Source organism: Colletes gigas, unplaced genomic scaffold (assembly GCF_013123115.1).
Source record: "Colletes gigas isolate AHSC1104 unplaced genomic scaffold, ASM1312311v1 Colletes_gigas_Sc00008, whole genome shotgun sequence".
NCBI lineage: Eukaryota > Metazoa > Arthropoda > Insecta > Hymenoptera > Colletidae > Colletes > Colletes gigas.
In genome coordinates, this window is record NW_025106637.1 from 1,689,221 (window position 1) to 1,709,527 (window position 20,307).

The following is a 20,307-nucleotide window of genomic DNA, read 5'->3' on the forward strand; positions in this document are numbered from 1 at the left end:
ACATATGTTCTTAAAACATGTACATCAATAATACACGAATTATTCCACGCAATATCATGTTTCTTTCAAAATACTTATTACCATATGCTACTTCGTAGTACGAACAAATGTTTGCACCAGTATTTTCCCAAGTAGGGTGCGTAACCCTTAGAACAGCGAGGGCGTGTTGTAACTGAGAAGGTTGTAGGATTAGTTTATTCTATATTAACTTCTTCCAACAACAGATTATTTGATTCTACTTATTCCAAAGTTGCTGTGATAGAAATTTAAATTAAACCAACACGAAATTCTTTACCTCTCAACGACCGATTTTTAACTGCAGCTCAAAAGACAAAACAACTACCCCCTATCCATAAAGAAATAATTTACGTAAATGCAGAAACAATTTTGTTCTCTTATTTCAAGCAATGTTCCATATTATTTGCGTTCATCCTAAGTTATCAATACATATGAAGATATAACAGCAGTACATGAATTATTCGCGCGGCAAGTAACGCCAGTCGCAATCGTCGCGCAATGCAAACTACACCCGGAAGCGGAGAATAACACTTACAGCTATCATTACTAGGTGTAATGTGCAAAACACACCGGTACCTTAATCATTGTTATAGAATTCTTCAAGTGTGAAAGATAATAAATGTCTACAAACATCCCCCTGCATTTTCTTTCTAAACGGCATTCATCGTAGTTCTCTTTTACTGATTGCTTCTCTTGCGGAACGATATAGAGTGCTCGAGCACATTGCACTGACCCATTCTGCAACAAACGCATCGATTTTCGTTCCTGTCGTCTTTTAACGTCCCGAGTGAATCTCGAAGAGCGCGTTGCGCTTATTTCGTTTCGCATTATGTTCGAAAACGCAACGCCGGAGAAAGCTATAGAATTCACACGGCTCTGCGTGACTCTGAACTGTTGTTGGCCACTACCACCGACCGCCACCAGACTTCAGGTTCTGCGTTTCAACCTCCAAAGAGTCGTAACGGTCCTCAGCGTTTTAACACTTTTCGTCCCGCTGGTGTACTCGATCTACGTGAACTGGAATAACATGATCATCCTGACCAAAGTGGTTTGCTTCATCGATGCTTTCAGTCAAATCTTGATCCAGACGCTTTTCAGCGTTCTTCATCACGATCGGACTCAGGTAAAACCTGCGTCGATTCATTGATCATTCCAAGTGTTATCGAAGCGACGTGTTGCAGAGGTTGGTCCAACAAATGACGGAGTATTGCGCGAATGCCAAGTCGTACGAAAGATCTATCCTGCAGCAATACGTCGACAAGTATTCGATGTTTTACGGGACTGCTGCCACGTGGTTTTACTCGACCACGATTATCTTCGTCGTAGGAACCCTGTTCATATCTCAGCCGTTCCCAGTAGACGCGGAATACCCGTTTCCCGTCGATTACGAACCTCTGAGGACCACAATCTTCTTGCACCATTGTTACGTCGGTTTGCAGTGCGCTGCGATCGTTTGCACGAACGTGTTCGCCGCGTTGCTTTTGCTTTTCGCGGCGGCGCGGTTCGAAATTTTAATGGTGGAGTTTCGCGCCGTACGCGACGTCGAGACATTGAGACAATGCGTGAGAAAATATTACCGCGTGAGAAGGTATAAGACACTGTTGTGTGCGCCATAAGCGTTTCAAGTATTTTCGGAATAGCTGTTGAGAAGTCTGTCTTTCCAGTTACGCGAAGGAAGTGGTCAATGTTATTCAATACACGGCTATTTGTACGACATTAATAGCCACTTTACCACTTGTTTTCTGCGGTCTCAATATTATCGGTGTAAGTATACTCTACTGTTAGCCCTTGAAAGATACAGTTGACAGATAAAACAAGTTAATGTTTGTCCGATCAGCGACAACCACCCTTGGTAAAAGTGCAGTTTGCAGTGATGGCTGGTACTGCACTGTTGGAAGTTTTCATGTGCGCGTGGCCGGCTGATAATCTGATGGAAGTGGTGAGATGCTTTTTCATAGTACGAGATTCTAATTGCTGACGTAGTCGTTTTATTTTCAGAGCGAGAAGGCTGTCCGAAGCTTCTACGAGTCGACATGGTACGATGATTCGATGGCATTGCAAAGGAATTTAGTGATGTCGTTGCTGCCTCAGAGGCCGATAACAATCAGCCTCGCGTGCTTCATTCCGGTCATGTCGTTGAAATATTATTGCTCGGTATGGTTTTCTTTTGTCGAACCTTCTCTGTCGATGTGTGCTGTCAATTGATGTTTTGTAATCTTTCAGTACGTCTCGAATGCGTTTTCCCTCTTCACTGCATTGCGGCTCGCGCTGAATCACGATGGCTAAAGTTAATCGGACTACACTATCGTACGTAAATGATTACTCGAGTGTTATTAGCTCACAGTAGATATAATTATTCTAGTCAGCTGTATCCTAAAATATGAGATGCAGAATAGATTTCGTTTATAAACTTGTCTCGATCATTTGTTTTCTGTTTAAAATTGTCGCCAGTGTAACAATACGTGACGATGTTAACCCATTCCTGTGTTTTCCTATAATTTCAATGTAGTAACAAAATTGCATACAAAAATATTTAATGATTTGTTAGTAAGTAAACAACTCTTTCTATGTTTGACACTCAATTTTTGTCAACGATTCTCTCGACGTTTTTAATAATCCATTAAAAACCTTTTTATTTAACTCACCGTGTTACGGTTGATTTCACTGGCAACGGAATTTCAATAATGAGCAATGTTATTTACTGTACGAGAAAACGGTAAACTTTTACGTTTTCCTTACGCACGAAACTGCAACAATAGTAGATGAATTCATTGCACGTGAAGTAACGGGCATGGAAACCTACACCCGGAAGTGGGGAGTGAAACATGCAGCTGTCATTAGAGGTGCAATATGCATAACACTAGGAGCCCCCAATCGCCGCTATACAATTCTCTAAGCATTGTTTCTACATAAATACTCGCTATCATCCCTCTGCGTTTTCTTTGCAAACTCTATCCGTTGTAATTTTCTTGCACCGAGTGCTTCTTCTTTGAAACGGTATCGTGCGTTCGAGCCGATATCGCAAATTCATCACACGAGATATTTAGTTGCTTCGTTCGGAAATTCTGATACGTTTCGAACCTCGTCTCTGTTGTTTCTTTTGCTACCCCAAGTTACTCAATATTGCGTCGTTATGTTTCGAAACGTAACGCCGGAGAAAGCAATAGAATTTACTTGGCTCAGCGTGGCCGTAATGTGTTGTTTACCATTACCAGCTACCGCCACCAGGTCTCAGTTACTCCGTTTCAAGATCCTGAGATTTCTAGGTGCCCTTTGCGCCTGTGGACTGATTCTTCCGCTGTTATACGCTGTGTACATGAAATACGACGATCCGGTCATCTTCACCAACGCCGCTGGTCTCGCTGTGGCTGTTTGTCAAGTCCCAGTGCACGTGTACCTCTCCATTATCTATTACGATCGGATTCAGGTAAATTTTCGTTACAATTATCTTAATCGAGACGTTGGAATACCTGATGTGTTGCAGGCGATGATCGAATACATGACGAATTACTGCGGGAAAGCAAAGTCGTCCGAAAGACAGGTCCTCCAACGATACGTCGACAAGTACGCGACGTTTTACGGGTTGTGTACCGCTTGGTTTTACGTGACTGCGGCTGTCTTCGACGTAGGAGCTCTGTTCGCTGCTCAACCGTTTCCATCCAATGCCGAATACCCTTTCGCCGTCGATTACGAGCCCTTGAAGTCGCTGATATTCTTGCACCATGTGGTGGTCAGTTTCCAATGTTCTGGCGCCGTGTGCATGAACGCTGTGGCTGCGCTTATGATATTGTTCGCGGCTGCACGGTTCGAGATTTTGATGTTGGAGTTGCGCGCCGTTCAGAACGTCGAAACGCTGATACGGTGCGTGAAAGAATATCATCTCGTGAGAAGGTACGAGGCAAGTTTTATTCGTACTAAACGTCAAGTATCTGGAGTATGCAAAAGTTCCAAGCGGAGAACGTAATGTGTTTGCAGCTACGCTCAGGAAGTGGTCAGTGTTTTTCGGCACACGGTTATTTACACAACGTGTATGGCCACTGTACCGCTTGTTCTCTCCGGTCTTAGCATGATCGGTGTAAGTATATTATTAATCTTGATTATATTCTACAATGAAATATGTAAAATTACTTATCTCGACAGCATCAACCATTGGTGATAAAACTGCAATTCTTATTCTTGGGCGGGATTGCGTTGTTGGAGGTCTACTTGTGCGCGTGGCCAGCGGACGATCTATTTACTGTGGTGATTTGCTTTTCAATTCCGTCGCTGTGAATCTTCTATCGTTGTTACGTTAATCCTTTTTACCGTCAGAGTGAGAGCGTTGTTCGAAGCGTGTACGAAAGTAAGTGGTACGAACAGAACGTGGGAATGCAGAAAACGGTCCTCCTCGCGTTATTACCACAGAGACCCATAACCATCAGTTTGGCGTGCGTTATTCCAGCTCTCTCGTTGGAGTTTTATTGTTCGGTGTGAAAATACTTCTATCGAAGCCAAATCCGCTGCATTGCGATGTCAATTGATAATGTGTTGTATTTCAGTACGTCGCGAATGCGTTTTCTTTGTTTACCGCTTTGCGACTCGTGGTGAACGACGAGACATAATTACGGGGGACTAATGATACTACGCAAACTACTGGTTGACTATTAACATATTAAATTACATCTTGATTTAGTCAAATATACACTGAAATTAAAGACTGAGGATATACAATAAATGTTACTTTAAGCTTTTTTGATTGGAAAAATAATAGTACACTAAGCGTATTCTACTCGAACGTAAGACTGAAAATAATCGTACGTACGTGGGACTTTTATTTAGGACCGAGTTTGGTAAGTATGTTGTGTTTAGAATTAATACAGATTTTTTGATCGAGTGGATGTAGTATTTTTTAACACACAACTAACTCCGTGTTGTGTACTTCTTCGACATATTACATCACTTGTCACGAAAATAAAAAATGATATTTCCAGCAATCGTGCTTGATTACATCCAAAGCTGTCTATACAAACTGACTACCCTTATAATAATCGTAACATGCGGAAGATAACTTTTTTTTAAACTTCTTATACATTCGCAGTACTTGAATTAATTACGCACCTTCATCGCCCATCGCTATAGTCGTCGCGCGCTGAACCCGTAATTGCATTCGCAAATGAAGAGAAACATCTGCACCTGTCATTGAAGTAACAGCGTCCATAATATATTAATAACACCACTTCACGCAACTGTACGATGAGTTGCACGCAAAAGTAAGTGTAAGTACTTACCTCTGCTACAAATTACTGCTAAAAGCGGATCGTTGCACAGAATTCTTTTTCTTCTTCGAAAGCGATCGTCCGACGAGTCTTTCGTTCCTACGTTGCTAATTTCTTTCGTTTCAAAAGTGTGAAGCGTTTCGACTCGTTTTTCCCATCGCGATTATGTTCCAAAACGTAACGCCGGAGAAGGCTTTCAATTTTATCCGATTCGTCATATCGATGAACTGTTCATGGCCATTGCCATCGAACGCGACGAGGACGCAGACGCTCCGTTTCCAAATTAAGAAATTCGTAGCGGTCCTCAGCGCTTCCGTGATCACGTTTCCGCTGATGTACTCGGTGTACGTAAACCGGAACGACAAGATCATCCTGACGAAGGTGGTTTGCTTCGCCGACGCTATCGTGCACCTCTTCGTCCAGATGTTCTTCAGCACCATACACCATGATCGGATTCAGGTAAAACTTCCGAGGATAAAACCTTCGTACGAGAACGTAACCGTGGCGACGTGTTTCAGGCATTGGTGGAACAGGTGCAAGAGTACTGTGCGAATGCGAAACCGTACGAGAAACGCATTCTGCAACGATACTTGGATAAGTATTCGATGCCTTACGGAGTGACTGCATCATGGTTTTACTTGACTCCGACGTTCTTCTTCGTCGGAACTCTGTTTATAGCTCAGCCTTTCCCGATAGACGCGGAGTACCCGTTCCCCGTCGACTACGAGCCCTTGAGATCGGCCATTTTTTTACATCACGGTTTTGTCTGTCTGCAGTGCACTTCGATCGTGTGCAACAACATGTTCGCCGCGCTGTTGATATTTTTCGCGGCGGCGCGATTCGAGATGGTGATGGAGGAGTTCCGAGCGGTGGAGAGTATGGAAACGTTGATACAGGCGTTGCAAAAGTATTATCGAGTCAAAAGGTACGGATCGGAATAAGAAAAGTACGCGTCGATGAATCCGATAGCACACAGCGGAGGTAATTTTCTTTCTAGCTTCGCGCGGGAAGTCGTTAGCGTAATGCAATATACAGCTATTGCCACGACGATTCTGGCCACTTTGCCGCTCGTGCTCTGCGGTCTCAATATTATCGGTGCAAGTATAACACATTGCTACGAGAGACAGTCACGAAAGATGAAATCAGACATGTAAAAATATTTCTATAAACAGCGACAACCGGCGATGGTGAAAGTGCAGTTCGCGTTCATGGCTGGGATTGCAATTTTGGAGGTTTTCATGGTCGCGTGGCCGGCTGATGATCTGTTAGAAGCGGTGAGATGCATTTGCATACTATCCGCGCGGAATCTAAATTACTATTATACGATATCGTTTTACCACCAGAGCGAGAAAGCTGTCCAAAGTCTCTTCGAATCACCGTGGTACAACAATTTAGTGAAGTTGCAAAAAGCCGTACTGTTCTCGTTAGTGCCACAGAAACCGGTATTTATCAGTTGCTTCTACATCATTCCAGTCCTCTCGTTGAGATATTTTTGCTCGGTATGAGAACGCTTTCGTAGAAACTGGTCAATCGCGTTCCGATATCGAATGATATTTTCTGATGTTTCAGTACGTCTCGAATGCACTTTCCATCTTCACTGCATTGCGACTCGTAGTGAATGATGATTAGTAGTACTACCTCGAAATAGATACCATCATTTTAGTTAGTTATAATATTAAAATGAAAAATACAAAATACATTTTGCTTATATGCTTACCCTGATCATCCGTTTACTGGTTAAAGCTTTGTTGGACGCTTTCAGTATGTGCAATCGACGATACTGAAGGAAAATTGAGAATTTGTGAGTAAATATACTTCTGTACAGTAATTATTAGTCATCTACGAAACTTGAATAAACATCGGATACGAAATTTTATCCAAAGAGTAGCGATTATCCTTAATATTCGAAAGTGCAATAAAGTAAATTAAAATTATTTATTATTAATTAATACGATACCTTTCGTTTTGTACCTGGGCGCAAAGAACTTGTATATTGTGCCACCTTTTCCGGATAGCAAAAGATTGCCATGAAAGATTGCATCGATCCTTTTGAGGGCCAGAATGCTAAAAAAAAAAATGCCAAATTTAGGTAAAAATCAAAGTTTGTATTTGTCTCAACAAAAACAAAAAAGATAATTCAACTTCTTTCAGAAGAATTCCTGCGACGAAAAAGACAAATCTTTCAGAGGTACAATCTTTCATATTTATTCGCCATTCGACACTTGCAATATTTTTGCAGGCCGTTCTTCGACTTTGACTGAACACCATGATTGAAGTTACCGTCAGTTGACTGAGAAAAATTTACATAGAAACGAACAGTACGCGAATTATTTACACGCCAGGTAACGCTCGGTAGAAAACGGAGCTATACCCGTGGAGCGGAAAGGAAAATCTAAACGCTATCATTAGGGGTGCTACATGCGTATCATACTAGCAGACCCAATCTTCGCGTCTGAATTCTTCAGGTATGGATTATAAAGAAATATACGCCAACATAACTCTGCATTTCCTTCGCTAAAATTATTGATTGCAGTTTAAAGCGACACCGCGCATTCCAGCTCGCAATGCGAACCAATCGTACAGGAATCGTTCAGTACTCGCGCGACAAAGGAGTGAAAAGTTTCGTTTCTGAGTTTCTATTTTCAACAAACACATTATAGGCTTAATATTCTTTCATTATGTTTGGAAACGTGACACCGGAGAAGGCCGTAGACTTTACTCGCATTAGCGTAGCCCTGAACTGTAGTTGGCCGCTACCATCGACTGCTACCAGATTCCAGATGCTCCGTTTCCAGACTCTGCGAATCCTAGCGATCCTTAGCTCCTCGGGGCTTGTTTTACCGCTTTTGTACTCGGTGTACGTAAACCACAACGATCCAGTCATCCTCACAAAGGCGGCTTGTATGTCCGTAGCTGTTTCACAGATCCCGGTGCAATCGTGCTTCTGCATTGCTCATTACGATCGGATTCAGGTAGAATTTCCAACTATTTTCCACCTGTTCGATATCTACACACTCGCTTCGGAAAATAAGTCGATACTCTGAACAGTTTACAAACGAGAATCACCTTTGCTATACAGTTATTAAAAAAAATCTACTGATAATTGCGATATTTTACAGGGGTTGATCGAACAGATGACGGATTACTGCGCGAAAGCAAAGTCCTACGAAAGACGAATCCTTCAACAATACACCAACAAGTATTCGATGTTCTACGGGGTGTCCGCAACTTGGTTTTACTTGACCGCGATCGCGTTCATCTTCGGAGCTCTGTTCATAGAAGGAGCTTTCCCGGTGGACGCGGAATATCCGTTTCCCGTGAATTACGAGCCCATGAGGACGATGATTTTTCTCCATCAAGCGCTCGTCGGTTTGCAATGCGCGGCGATCGTTTGCGTGAACATGTTCGCCGCGTTGCTGTTGTTGTTCGCATCGGCGCGATTCGAGATTTTAATGGCGAACCTGCGCGCCGTAGAAAGCATCGAAACGTTGATAGAGTGCATACAAAAGTACTACGACGTGAGAAGGTGCTAGACAATGTTATTCTCTCGATGGAATGTTTTAAATGGAATACGTATTTTAGGTATGCTGAGCAAGTGGTTACGTTTGTTCGGTATACGGCCCTTTCCACAACACTCGTGGCCAGCTTTCCACTGGTGCTCTGCGGTTTCCATATTATCGGAGTGAGTACACGTATAATTCCAATATTATTTTAACCCGACGAGAATCAGTAACGCGAGATATTTTCTTTTTTTAAACAGCCGCAACCTCTCGCGGTAAAAGTGCAATTTCTATTCCTGGCTCTGACCGCGTTGGTGGAGGTTTTCATGTGCGCGTTGCCGGCCGATAACCTGATGGACGTGGTGAGTTTCGTTTACGGTATCGTCCCTATGGATTTTCAATCACGATCGTTTTCTTTCCGGCTATCAGAGCGCGAACGCCATTCGAAGCTTGTACGAGTCGTTGTGGTACGAACAATCCGTGGGAGTACAGAAGATCGTAATGTATTCGTTGGTGCCCCAGAAGCCGATAGTCGTCAGTATCGCGTGCATTATCCCAATCATGTCGTTGAACTATTATTGTTCGGTATGCGAATGGTCGTGTCAAGCTCATATATCACGTGTAATGTGCCCATCAATTGATCTTATGTAATATTTCAGTACGTCGCAAACGCATTTTCCATATTTACCGCATTGCGAATCGTGATGACTGACGACGAAGACGTAAACATGTTACGCGAGACTGTTAATACTACGTTTGCCACTGGTTGACTTCTAACTGCTGAAAGCAAATACATTAATTTTAGATAGCTCCTTTCGAGAATAAGTATTCACCAAACATTCTGCGTTTCTCTGTTCTTTTTACCGATTTGAAGATTCGAAAGTGAAATACGAGGTTGGGTCAGCGAATTGTTCGCGATGCAATGTCAGAATTACCGACGTAAGCAAACAATAGTGGTAATAAAAATACAATTCTCCTTTCGAGAATAAGTATTCACCAAACATTCTGCGTTTCTCTGTTCTTTTTACCGATTTTAAGATTCGAAAGTGAAAAACGAGGTTGAGTCAGCGAATTGTTCGCGATGCAATGTCAGAATTACGGACGTAAGGAAACAATAGTGGTAATAAAAGTACAATTTTGTCGACTCACCCTCCAATATCCTGCCACGGTTGTAGTTTTTCGATTGCCCGGTGTTCTTAGACGCGTTCCCCGCTAATTGCAAACAGCTAATAGCTAAACGACACGTATTAGCGAAATAATAACATGCAACTCTCCAGCCCCGTATGTAGGTTATTTTTACGTATCATGAGTGCAACGTGTACATGGATTATTTACACGCCAAGTAACGCTTGCTCCAACTATATTCGTGCAAGAGAAAGGAAAACTTGAAAGCCATCATTAGAAATGCAACACGTATAACATAATAGACGGCTAACAATTAATGTAACTGAAATCGTTTGGTATTGATTATACGGAAGCGTGTACCAACATACCTCGCATTTCCTTTACCACTATTATTAATTGCCGTTCCGTTGCGCCAGTTTCCACGTTTTTAAAAGCGATACTACTTCCCCGCCTTCATCAAGTACATTATTGCCTTAATTCCCATTATGTTCGGAAACGTAACGCCGGAGAAGGCTATAAGCTTCACGCGTTTCAGCGTGTCGTTGAATTGCTGTTGGCCGCTGCCGCCGACAGCCACGAAAACGCAATTGATTCGTTTCAAGATCCAAAGATTCCTAGCAATCGTCAGCTCTCTCGCGCTCGTTTTGCCACTGATATACGCGCTGCATGTGCATCGCAACGATTCGATCATCCTCACGAAAGCTGCTTGCCTCGCCGTAGCTTGCAGCCAGATACCAGTTCAGTCGTCTTTCTGCATTGCTTTTTACGATCGAATTCAGGTAAAATCTACAATTTTCCAGCACGTAAATCGACAAAGAACAATGGTGGCCATTAGTCACCTTTGGACCCAGCCGGATCCAAAACTGACCAATTTCTATGATCGTTCTTTGACGAATTGCAGGCATTGATCGAGGAAATGATGGATTACTGCGTGAACGCAAAACCGTACGAAAGATCTATCCTGCAGCAATACGTCGACAAGTATTCCACGTTTTACGGGGCATCGGCGATCTGGGTATTCCTGACTGCCGTTGCCTTCTCCGTGGTAACTCTGTTACTGGATCAGCCGTTCCAAACGGAAGCGGAATACCCATTTCGCGTCGATTACGAACCTTTGAGAACCGTGATTTTTATACATCAGTTTGTGGTCGGTCTACAGTGCGCCTCGATCGTATGTGTAAACGTGTTCGCCGCGTTGCTATTGTTGTTCGCGGCGGCGCTTTTCGAGATTCTAATGGTGGATCTACGCGCTGTACAGAATATCGAGATGTTAATAGAATGTATACTCAGGTATTACCATGTCAGAAGGTACGTGACAATATTACCAGGCATAAAATAAGAGATACCGTTCTATACGAGATTCAACCGGAATATCTGTTTCAGATACGCGCAAGAAGTGGTTGTATTCGCTCGATATACAGCTCTTTTTACAACGATCGTGGCCAGCTTTCCTCTCGTGCTCTGCGGTCTTCAAATTATCGGAGTAAGTATAACAAATATTTTATCAACGTATGTACGTGAAAATGATTTTTTTCTGTAAACAGCGGCAATCTTTAGCGGTAAAAGTGCCATTCATATTCTTGGTTCTGACCGCGTTAACTGAAGTTTTCATGTGCGCTTGGCCAGCCGACATTCTAATGGACGCGGTGAGTTCCTTATTGCCTTATTGTTTTTAATACTAAGCTCCAGGACGCTACTTTGTTCCATACGAATTTACAAATTTAAATTCTCTTTATCTACCAGAGCGCAAATGCTATTCGAGGCTTGTACGAATCGACATGGTACGATCAGCCTTTAGAGCTGCAGAAAATAGTGATGTACACATTGATACCACAGAAGCCTATAATCGTCAGTGTCGCGTGTGTCATTCCAATCATGTCGTTGAACTATTATTGCTCGGTATGCTAATGATTACAATGGGGGTGGATCCAGAAAAGGATGGCGAACGAAATACGTAAACGTCACTAGTAAAATGAATAATAGATATATTTCAGTTGCCCCCTGGCTCCCCTGAATCCGCCCCTAACTTACAGAGATGCTAGTTTTCCAGAATGTACTGTTAATTGATCTAATATAATATTTCAGTACGTTGGAAATGCATTCTCCATATTTACTGCATTGCGAATCGTGATGGACGACGAAGACGAAGACTTAATGCGCGAGTCTTTTAACTCTACGTTAACCAGCGGTTGACTGGTTAAATGTAAGTTGATTACGTGAAAGCAATATTATTACATACACCAAATTGGCTGAACCACACAGCTGAGAAATAGATGTGAACATTTCTTTGATCTCTACAGCTCATAGGAAATATATCACTTTTAGTCATCTATATCGAAAATAAAGGATATTTACACAAATTGTGTACTTTCTTGGAATACGGTAATCCCGCGTTTCGTGGCGAAAGATCGTATTTTTTCGGTTACTGTTTTTTAATAAAAAAAAAAATGCACGAGTAAATCACCAAGATAAGAAATGCACGAGCGGAACTTCCCACAGTAGCAAATACCCGCCCACCGCAGTTGTCTTCTCGCACGAGGCAGATAATTGACAGTGAAAGCGGAAAGGAAATGTTTGCAACTGCTATGAAAGCCTCGACAGATGTACCGTATCAATTCATCCGCGTAAATAAAAAGAATTGATCGATGGGTCGCTTACGTATGCAGCTGTACCGGGCAACCCTATGCAATTCCGTTGAATGTTGCATTCGATATCAATTCTAATATTCGCGTATTCATTTTGCATCGAAGCTCTTCTGTTCGGAAATCACACGGTTCGACGCATCGCATAATCTATTTATCGCGTATGTACCGGCTCGTAAATAAACTTTTCGCGAGTCAGTTCGCCCGCGGATCCATTTGCACGGTGCACCTCTTCTGGTATTTTCGTTGGCAAATCATTTTCCTCGCGATGTTCGGTGACATAACGGTGGAGAAAGCGATTACGTTTACCAGACTGAGCGTGGTTCTGACCTGCTGTTGGCCGCTTCCATCCTCAGCCACCAAATCGCAGCAGCTTCGTTTCAAGCTCGTCAGATTCGCGATGACGCTGAACGCGTTCATGCTCCTCTTATCCTTGCTGTACGCTCTTTACGTGGAACGAAACAACATTAAAAACTTCACGAAGGCTGCTTGCCTGGCGATCGCCGTCACGCAGATAGTGATGCAGACGATCTTCTGCATCACACAGTACGATCGTCTTCAGGTATCACTTTACCGACGTTTCGATCCGCGTCTTAACGAGTTCGATCGTCGATCGATCCCAGACAGGTTTAAGAGCCACTAATTTTAGCGACGCGTTGCAGCGATTGATCGAAGAGATGATAGACTGCTACGCGAAGGCGAAACGATACGATAAATACGTGTACCAACAGTACGTGAGAAAGTATTCGACGTTTTACGGGATGTCTTCGATGTGGTTCTACATGACCGCGACTACTCTTATCGCGGGCACCTTGTTTATATCCGAGCCCTTCCCGATGAACACCGAGTATCCGTTCTCCGTCGACTACGAGCCCCTAAGGACAGCCATCTTTTTGCACCAGGCACTAGTCTGCATGCAATGTGCTGCACACGTGTGCATCAACATGCTCGGCGCTCTGCTGCTGTTCTTTGCAGCAGCAAGGTTCGAGATTCTGATGACAGAGCTACGAAACATCGTCGACGTTCAGGATCTCATAAAAGGCGTCGAAGGATATTACTCCTTGAAAAGGTAGGAGGACTACTTTGAACGCTGGAACCAGAGACAAATGGAAAATATTTACCGTTAATTAAAATTATTACGTCCCTGGTTTGAGCGTCTGGTAATTATACAGAGTGTTTGGCCACCCCTAAAATAAGGCAAAAATCAAGGATACTAATTTGTTGATTGAGGCATAAAAGAATTTTTTTCTCGAAAGTGAGTAGGATTTCGAGGGTATATCTATTGATAAAAAATGATTGTAATTGACCTCCGCAATCGAAAATAATTTTTCCGTGAATGATTAAAAATTTTTTAATAACGAAGCCTTAATCAACAAATTGATATTCTTGATTTTCGTCTTATTTTGACCTCTAGAATCTCTCATTAAAATTTTTCCCAGGGGTGACCGAACACCCTGTACATTTCCGCAGAATAAACGCGTGGAACGTGTTGTTATAGATACGCGCAGGAAGTGGTCAAGTCTGTTCAATTAATTGCTCTGAATACGATAACAATATGCGGCGTAGCGCTTGTGCTATGCGGTATTAATTTCATTGCGGTAAGGATTCTGCTAAATTAATATTTCGCGCGAAAGCTACATATCGGATTCCGTATAAAAGAAACGCGTAACGGAAAGCAATTAATATAGATAATAACGAATACACGTTAGAGAAATGTGCTCTTTATTCCCGAACAGCGACAGCCCTTCACGGTCAAAGTGCAATTTTTATGCTTGACTGCGACTGCGTTGTTAGAGGTGTTCATGTGCGCGTGGCCAGCGGATCACTTGATAGATATAGTGAGTTTATACCACTTTTCTCGAATTGCTAAAGGCTATTAAGTGAGTTACTGTTACCGTCAGAGCCAGAATGTTGTCCAAAGCGCGTACGAGTCCACGTGGTACGAGCAAGCATTGAAAATGCAAAAGAACATGCTGTCTATGCTGGTACCACAGAAGGCGGTGGCCATTCAAATCAAATGTATCATTCCGGTTTTGTCTTTGAGCTACTACTGTTCGGTACGATTGCATTCATATTATTCTAGGTCCTATCAACGATACGACTATCGACAATTTCTCATGTTTCAGTATGTCTCGAACATATTTTCCCTGTTCACCGCTTTACGGGTAACGATGATGAAGTACGACGACGAAAGTTGAACGTTCGAAATTGAAAACAGGCCTACGTTGGATCGTTCTCTTCGTACCTCAAGGTAAATGTGTCAATTTTAGTCGTCAGAGTTTTAAAATAAAGGAATATTTCTTTAAAAATTTCTAAATCTCAAACGTTCCCTTAGTCTACTTGTTCTCCACAAATTCTGCGCAATATCCTTTTTAATAGAGCGAATATTTAACAGAACTGGACAGTAACTTACAGTTATTGCGACTCGCGACGCTCTTATTGTACTTTCTACCAACCTCTGTACATTAACTTAGTAATTAAGCACTGCTTCCGAGAAAAGAAATCGCTTCGCAGAGTTCAGATCCTGTCGACGAAACGGAAACGGAGCGGTTTATTGGGTACGTTCACCATCATGAATCTGCTCTTGATATCAGCGTAATCGTACTCGATTCTGAATTGCCGTACAAGCTGAAAGAAACACGAGACGAGGAATTCCACCTGTGCATTTATCGTATCGCGGGATCGACCGTGTTCGCGTTACCTTCGCAGTCAGCAACATCATGGTTGTCTCGGCCATATTCTTTCCTAAACACGATCTAACCCCATAACCGAACGGTAAGCAGCTAAAGTCCGTCTTACCATCCGAATAATTCGTCAACCATCTTTCTGGACGGAATTTCTCTGGGTCCTCGTAATTTTCCTCCCGTTGCGAAGTTATTTGATTGGCCATTATGACAAACGTCTTCAAGAACATTTATAATCGACTCGATAACGACACGAAACCCAACGACGATAGACTTTCTAGTTAGTTTACTCACCCCTTTGGGTATCGTGTATCCGTGAAGGGAAATTGTCTTCGGCAGAAGTCTGGTAAAGTACGGGAACGCAGGTCTCAACCTTCGAATCGAACCATCGATTTAACACGATTAAACACGACACGACGTATTTGCTTCTATTCGAAATCTCACCTTAAACTTTCTTGGAGACACGCTTTCAAGTACCGCATATTCTTCAGCGAGCTCTCCGTCAATGGGGAGTCTCTGTTCGGCAAAACGTTCACGATCTCGTCGTAGACTTTTCTCTGAGTACGCGGATTCTTCGCTAAATGATACAGTAAAAACGCTTCGCAGTTTGCAGTCTGGAAACGTACAGAATTTTCGATACCCGCGACCGTTCTTGCTGGTTTTAATTTCAGATCGTTACCGCCTGTACGCCCAAGATGATCATGTCCATCAACATCGTGCAAATATCGTCCGGGTGGATTCCATCGCTCAGAAGGAACTTCTCCAGAACCGGCGAACCCTCATCCACTCTCGAATTCTGTCCAACCGACGACCGGTTTCGAAGCTTGCTTTGTGCCAGACGAATGTACTTCCCGACCACGCTTTCGACAAAAAATTAATCGCTTCGAATGTTTTTTTCTTTCTTAACAGCGTAGGAACGATTCTACGAATCGATCGTCGAATTCTGAAAGAGCTGGTGGAAAGTTTTGTACTTACGCGTCGATGACGTCGCAGGCTTCGAAGAGATTCTTGGCGAAAGGTGTCAGGAAGAACCTCCACACCTGAAAACCCGTTTCGCAACGACTCATGTACTTGTGAGCTGTCGCCAAAGCGTCCACGATCTTTGCAGTTTCCGACGTCGAATTATATCCGGCTGACTCGAGAAAACCGACGTGGTTGTTCAATGTAACGGTGAAGAAACATTCCATCGCCCAACGCAGTATGTCTTCGTGAAAATTGCGGGGCACCTGACGACGATTAAAAATCTCTGTTAGAATCGGGCTAAGGGCTCTTGGAATTCTCGAATATTTTCAAGTCGGATACGTACTTCGTCTTGCTTGTTGCGTATTTTCTGTACTCTGTTGATCAGTTCGTCGCTGACCGCGTCGATCTTGCAGAAGAAGTTTGAAGCTATCTGGTTGAACTCCTCTTCGATTTTCTCTCTCACCTCCAGCCACTCGGGACCCTGCCTGAAGAACTCCCGATACAGAATGCGACGAATTAACCGCGTGTAACACTGTTCGAATCAGAGTAATGTTGGAATACTAACAACGAGAACGGCCCAGCGAGGCGATATTTGCGATGATGTAAACGATAGTGCTGCAAAATGTCTATTCCACTTCGAATGGGGGCGTCCCCCTCCTGTTTCAGAACCTCTGCTACGTGCTCGGGCCTACGAACGTCAACAAGTGAACGAAGGTCTATCGAAGTACATTGCCGAGGAAAATCCTACCTGTGAATCATAACGATGTCCCCGGACAGCGGACCGTTGACCCTCACGATACAACCATACTCGTTGAATAAATACTTGAGAGGCGTGACGTTACGATTCCACGTGAGTCGTCCTGAAAACAACTCGCGTGAGATTTAAACGAATCTCGCTCGACGATATTTTTCTATTCTCTGTAAACATCGATGGCTGTTTGCAATTACCCAGAACCACGAATCTCAAAAATAATGTACAGAAATCAATTCTGGAAACTCTCGTTCGTCGCGTTGGACCAAATAAAACTTTTTTGACACGCCGTTGGACCTATCGGTACTTCAACGGATCGTACCCTGGGTGAACCTGTTGATTAGCAGACTGGAAAACAGTTGCGTACCCAGCAGCGGCACGTATTTCCAGTACTTCTCCCACAACTTGAGAACAGCGGGTCCAGGAACCTCTTCGAACGGTAATGGTGTCCTGTCCACGGTCATCTGTTGCTCGATCTTCGCTGTGGGCACCTCGAACGTGGCGGAAGACATTTCTGTAGACGCTGAATCCAGCAAGGGAATCGAATCTGCTCCTAGGGGCTCGGCGACGATGGCAGCTGCTTGAGTTTGAGTCATGGACGCGGCTGAAACGCAAAATAATATTAAAATTAAATTATACATGCTTCTTTTAACTTTGAATCGTGCTTACAGATGATGTCCGAGGCGTTGATATTCAGGCATTTCTGGCCCTCGGTCACCGTCAGAGGCTTCGTCGCTTTTATCACCGAATACTGTCGCGAGATCAGCGAGATTTTCGGCAACAGACTCATCTTCTTTCTGAAATCAATTAACTATTATCCGTTGATTATTCCCAACGAGTCGCCACGAAATTGCCTCACTCACCGGTTTGTTTTATACAGTAGAAGATTATCCGCAGGAAACTTTGTGACAAAAGATAACAAGTCCGTTGCCTCGGTAGCGGATGGAAAAAAAGTTTGAACGTAGCGTTTTGGAAATGGTGGCAACCTTCATCGAATCGAATCGTTCGGCGTCGCGTGCTCGCATCGACAACAATGCGATCGCTTGTATAGAAACTTTATTTATTTTACAAACTTATAGCTAGAAATTACAAAGTAGACCCGTATCGATAATCGTTAATGTACACTCGAGAAGTTCACACGTCGACTTCGATCTCGACGTCCTCTTCGTTCTCCGAGGCAGTCTTCTCCGTCGTCGCGTTCCTCGAATTGTCCTTACCTAATTTCCTAGACAAGTCCTTCTGCGTATCGAGATTCGTCGTAGCGGCGTTCTCGCTTTCCTTCGTGTGCCGCCACTTCATTCGTCGATTTTGAAACCAAACCTTTACCTACACACAGCGGAAAAGTTGGACAATTTTTTTAACTGTTTTCCTTTTGTAATTCTGTTCTCTAACGTTTCGATACACAACCTGCGCGTCGGTTAGGCCAAGGGTCGCCGCCAGCTGCCTCCTGTCCGGTTTGGTTATATATTTCTGCAACGAAAATCTCCTCTCCAACCCTTTCCTCTGTAAAGAGCTGAACACGGCCCTCGACCAGGATCGTTTTCTTCTCGCGTTGGGTTCCGGTTGGCTCGTCGGCGTCGTCGTGGAAGTTATCGGCGCTGTAAATTAAAAATAAATCTCCCGTGGAACGAAATGTAGAATTTCGAGCGAGCAACATGTTAGTTGATACATCGTTTTCTGTCTATAAAGCCGAACGCGGGGAGATCGGTCGCGGGGCACGCGGTGCATATCAGAAATCGGAGGGAGACGTGACACGATGTAAACGGTAGTCGAAACTCTTAAGCCGGACGGGTGTCTGTTTCAACAGATCCTAGCACGAACAAGAGGCCCCCGCGATTGGGTACTTCTGGCTGATTTACAGCCCTACAGAATGTATACAACATGTGTACGAATTTAAACAGTGCGGTTCTCTCTCCGGTTGGTACGGTCCTCAGAATGAATTGGACGACCGGTAGGATCATAGTTATTTCTGGACCTCTATGCCGCTCTTCGAAGATGCAACTTCTCGGAACTCTCGTCGTCGGAGTCGGATTTTGACGAGTAATTAAAAATTCTGCCCTTTGCAACGCGTCGCAAGAAACGGATAAAGGGAGAAAATTGAAAAAAAAAAAACAGAATAATATAGGCGTAAAATGCGTTTAATTATGGTAATTGATATTTTATAGCATTCGAGGGTTTCACGAGGACGCGGAGAGGGCAGTCGAAGGTTCCGACTTTTAAACTAACGAAGAAGGGTCCCGACGAAACCGCTGTTTACGTCGCGCGTAAACGAATGGTGGCACTTAAGATGTCGTTTAAACACGGGCAGGAAACACGAGAATACACTGACGCGTAAATATTTTGCCCTACTTGCTGGCGAGTATTCGAGAGACAAGACAGTGGTCCATATGGTCGCATTTGTTAATGACGCAACGTTCGTATTCACGAGCGCAGGTTCGCGCGATGATTTCCGCTAAAGAGATCTAAATCTCTTCTGGGGGGTCTTTAAATTATCGATTAACTCGAACGATGAAACAATCTGTCTACGATGCAAAGAACAGATTCTTCTAAATTTCAAAGAAACGAATTATGCGTGGTGTTCGTTTATAGTTCGACCGTTTGCGCAATAGATAAATAATTGTTCGCGCCTGGATTATCGAGAACTATTATTATCTATTCCGTCGGCGTTACGAAATTTTGTAGAAATGCTATTCTTACCTCGAGGGACAGGTCGTAGAGGAGCTGGCCGATAAATGTTTCCATAATTTTCGATTATTCCGCCTGCGTGATTCGTGTTGCCATAATTGCCAAGAATCGTAGTTTGCCCGTATATAGGTCTGGGGCAAATTCGAAGGCCTTCGCACCTGACGCAACCTCCGGGACAGAGGCACCGCACGGTGGAAAATTGCACCGGAAGTGGCCTGAGCACATCTTTTCGAACGCACGATCTTACTCAAAAGTTGTCCATAAGAACGTGAAATAAAAAGTGTCCCACTCAAAACCAGCCGCTTAATTATTCTCCATTAACTATAACGATACAAAAATGCGCTACATACATAATTTGCACAGTCTCGAAGGACGAATACGCAGTCAGAAAAATTTTCTTTCCATGGTTGGTATTTTTTACGCGAAACGTAGTACTTTAGGATACCATTGGGAAGAAAAGTTTTCGTGAAACATATTTACCCTGACGAACCATTTAAATTAAGTACGAAATACTTTTCGGTATCTTCGCGACGAAATTAAATAATTAAGCGATCCGTTTCGAATGGAAGTGATTTTACCTGTTTTCTTCGAAGAAATTTCATCGGACAGTATGCGTTCCACGCCGAACTTTAATTGCTTCGAACAATTTGTTCCATCCACAATGCAGGTTTTGAGTTCGTTCAT

At 43.3% G+C, this 20,307-nt stretch overlaps 8 protein-coding genes across 8 annotated transcripts; 6 read left to right on the forward strand and 2 right to left on the reverse strand.

Moving 5' to 3' along the window:
• The first annotated feature begins 847 nt into the window (after positions 1-847).
• On the forward strand, positions 848-2,316 carry LOC122396966 (odorant receptor 4-like). Its single transcript, XM_043395764.1, has 6 exons — positions 848-1,141; positions 1,200-1,606; positions 1,683-1,782; positions 1,856-1,957; positions 2,017-2,172; positions 2,242-2,316. Exons 1-6 carry the CDS (start codon positions 848-850, stop codon positions 2,302-2,304), a joined length of 1,122 nt encoding a protein of 373 aa, XP_043251699.1. The 3' UTR covers positions 2,305-2,316.
• Positions 2,317-3,151: 835 nt separating this feature from the next.
• Positions 3,152-4,619, forward strand: LOC122396967. The gene is made up of 6 exons (XM_043395766.1): positions 3,152-3,445; positions 3,503-3,909; positions 3,994-4,093; positions 4,159-4,260; positions 4,330-4,485; positions 4,557-4,619. Exons 1-6 carry the CDS (start codon positions 3,152-3,154, stop codon positions 4,617-4,619), a joined length of 1,122 nt encoding a protein of 373 aa, XP_043251701.1.
• An 876-nt stretch (positions 4,620-5,495) lies between these two features.
• Positions 5,496-6,902, forward strand: LOC122396968 (odorant receptor 4-like). Its single transcript, XM_043395767.1, has 6 exons — positions 5,496-5,732; positions 5,792-6,198; positions 6,271-6,370; positions 6,446-6,547; positions 6,617-6,772; positions 6,843-6,902. Exons 1-6 carry the CDS (start codon positions 5,496-5,498, stop codon positions 6,900-6,902), a joined length of 1,062 nt encoding a protein of 353 aa, XP_043251702.1.
• A 1,049-nt stretch (positions 6,903-7,951) lies between these two features.
• Positions 7,952-9,543, forward strand: LOC122396969. Its single transcript, XM_043395768.1, has 5 exons — positions 7,952-8,245; positions 8,393-8,791; positions 9,034-9,135; positions 9,203-9,358; positions 9,433-9,543. The coding sequence occupies exons 1-5, from the start codon at positions 7,952-7,954 to the stop codon at positions 9,541-9,543; spliced, it is 1,062 nt and encodes a 353-aa protein (XP_043251703.1).
• An 840-nt stretch (positions 9,544-10,383) lies between these two features.
• LOC122396970 lies at positions 10,384-12,091 on the forward strand. Its single transcript, XM_043395769.1, has 6 exons — positions 10,384-10,677; positions 10,800-11,206; positions 11,282-11,381; positions 11,443-11,544; positions 11,642-11,797; positions 11,984-12,091. The coding sequence occupies exons 1-6, from the start codon at positions 10,384-10,386 to the stop codon at positions 12,089-12,091; spliced, it is 1,167 nt and encodes a 388-aa protein (XP_043251704.1).
• A 717-nt stretch (positions 12,092-12,808) lies between these two features.
• LOC122396971 (odorant receptor 4-like) lies at positions 12,809-14,738 on the forward strand. The gene is made up of 6 exons (XM_043395770.1): positions 12,809-13,102; positions 13,203-13,609; positions 14,039-14,138; positions 14,277-14,378; positions 14,442-14,597; positions 14,667-14,738. Exons 1-6 carry the CDS (start codon positions 12,809-12,811, stop codon positions 14,736-14,738), a joined length of 1,131 nt encoding a protein of 376 aa, XP_043251705.1.
• Positions 14,739-14,977: 239 nt separating this feature from the next.
• On the reverse strand, positions 14,978-17,728 carry LOC122396972 (probable cytochrome P450 12a5, mitochondrial). Its single transcript, XM_043395771.1, has 11 exons — positions 17,608-17,728; positions 17,261-17,542; positions 16,936-17,047; positions 16,753-16,875; positions 16,531-16,672; positions 16,200-16,450; positions 15,904-16,084; positions 15,669-15,838; positions 15,519-15,597; positions 15,242-15,442; positions 14,978-15,168 (listed from the first exon to the last, which is right to left on the reverse strand). The coding sequence occupies exons 1-11, from the start codon at positions 17,726-17,728 to the stop codon at positions 15,058-15,060; spliced, it is 1,773 nt and encodes a 590-aa protein (XP_043251706.1). The 3' UTR covers positions 14,978-15,057.
• Positions 17,729-18,072: 344 nt separating this feature from the next.
• On the reverse strand, positions 18,073-20,307 carry LOC122396907 (H2.0-like homeobox protein). The gene is made up of 4 exons (XM_043395668.1): positions 20,202-20,307; positions 19,636-19,848; positions 18,346-18,536; positions 18,073-18,264 (listed from the first exon to the last, which is right to left on the reverse strand). Exons 1-4 carry the CDS (start codon positions 20,305-20,307, stop codon positions 18,073-18,075), a joined length of 702 nt encoding a protein of 233 aa, XP_043251603.1.